We start from the raw sequence: 1,250 nt of genomic DNA, 5'->3' as shown, positions 1-1,250 counted from the left end.
CTGCCGAACCACATCCGCCTCAAGATCGTGGAGATGGCGGCGGCGGGCGTGCGGCCCTGCGTCATCTCGCGCCAGCTGCGCGTGTCGCACGGCTGCGTGTCCAAGATCCTCAACCGCTACCAGGAGACGGGCTCCATCAGGCCGGGCGTCATCGGCGGCTCCAAGCCGCGCGTCGCCACGCCCGAGGTGGAGAAGCGCATCGAGGACTACAAGAAGACCAACCCGGGCATCTTCAGCTGGGAGATCCGCGACAGACTTATCAAGGTGCGTCTCGACTCCTTTCAAGGTCGTGTTTCAGAGGAAACCGACCACCGATCGTTTGCCAATGTCAAATCTCCCGCTCAGACGAATTTGCTCCACTGAATCCTTCCAGCGGAAGTAAGAAGATCATGCGTTATCACCTGACAGTGTTTCATACGAGCAGATTTCGTAATACGGTTTTGGAAGAAATGTCATATTTTCTTACTTTCGCAATGGGAGTCAGTAATTAGCTGCTTGAATGCCCTTTTGGTCACAGCGGGTGATTCTGCACCGACAACGGCGGCCTCCGTGGCCTCGAGGACTTGTGTAGTGACTATCAGTGCAACCTGACGAATGATGACTCTGTGGGATCCCAGCAGGATGGGATATGCGACAAGACCACGGCGCCGTCCGTGAGCTCCATCAGCAGGCTGCTGCGGGGCGGCAGGCGAGACGACTGCGGGGACCCGCGCCGCAACCACTCCATCGACGGCATCCTCGGCGAGTGTGAGTACAAACCTTTACCAGAAACTTGGGGACGGGGACAGAAGGCAGGACCTCAGTGGCGCGGCGGCAAACACCGGGGCACGGATGCCGACACAGGGCGGGGCCGGCCGGCCGGGCCGCGAGCGGTAAGGTGGGAAAAAATGAAATGGGAGGGAGAGAGAGAGTGAGAATAAGAGAGAGGAGGTGAGCGAGAGAGAGAAAGATGGACATAAGCCGGCGGCCTGTCGGGCCGTTACAGCGCGGCGGTTCCTTTTCGGCCTTCGGCCCTCCTGTCGGCCTCACCTTTCGGCTCGCCGCCCCACCTCGGCTCGGCCCGGCCGGGGCCCCGTGCGGTGTGATAAGTATGAGTGAACAATGACACGCTGTTGGCGCGATACACACTCACACGGCCATCGATTGATTGATTGATTGCCTGATGGATTGATTTGACTGATTGACTGTGAGCGCGCTTGCGCCGCGGGGATTGATCCGTTGCCGCTCGCGCCCCGGACTGGAGCGAGCGA

General features: G+C 60.0%; 1 protein-coding gene across 2 annotated transcripts in view; it reads left to right on the top strand.

Annotated features, from left to right (window-relative positions):
* Positions 1–1,250, top strand: part of LOC113215412 (protein gooseberry) — a 33,391-nt gene that overhangs the window by 9,707 nt on the left and 22,434 nt on the right. The window contains exons 3-4 of one of the 2 annotated variants that reach the window (XM_052269444.1): positions 13–264; positions 621–747. In XM_052269444.1, the coding sequence (XP_052125404.1) occupies positions 13–264; positions 621–747 (379 nt within the window). Of the gene's footprint in view, positions 1–6; positions 265–617; positions 748–1,250 lie in introns of those variants that run through there. The other variant, XM_052269443.1, reaches the window with a different exon arrangement.

This window comes from Frankliniella occidentalis, unplaced genomic scaffold, assembly GCF_000697945.3.
Source record: "Frankliniella occidentalis isolate FOCC.00 unplaced genomic scaffold, Focc_3.1 Scaffold92, whole genome shotgun sequence".
Taxonomy (NCBI): Eukaryota; Metazoa; Arthropoda; class Insecta; order Thysanoptera; family Thripidae; genus Frankliniella; species Frankliniella occidentalis.
This window is presented reverse-complemented; position numbering and strand designations above follow the sequence as displayed.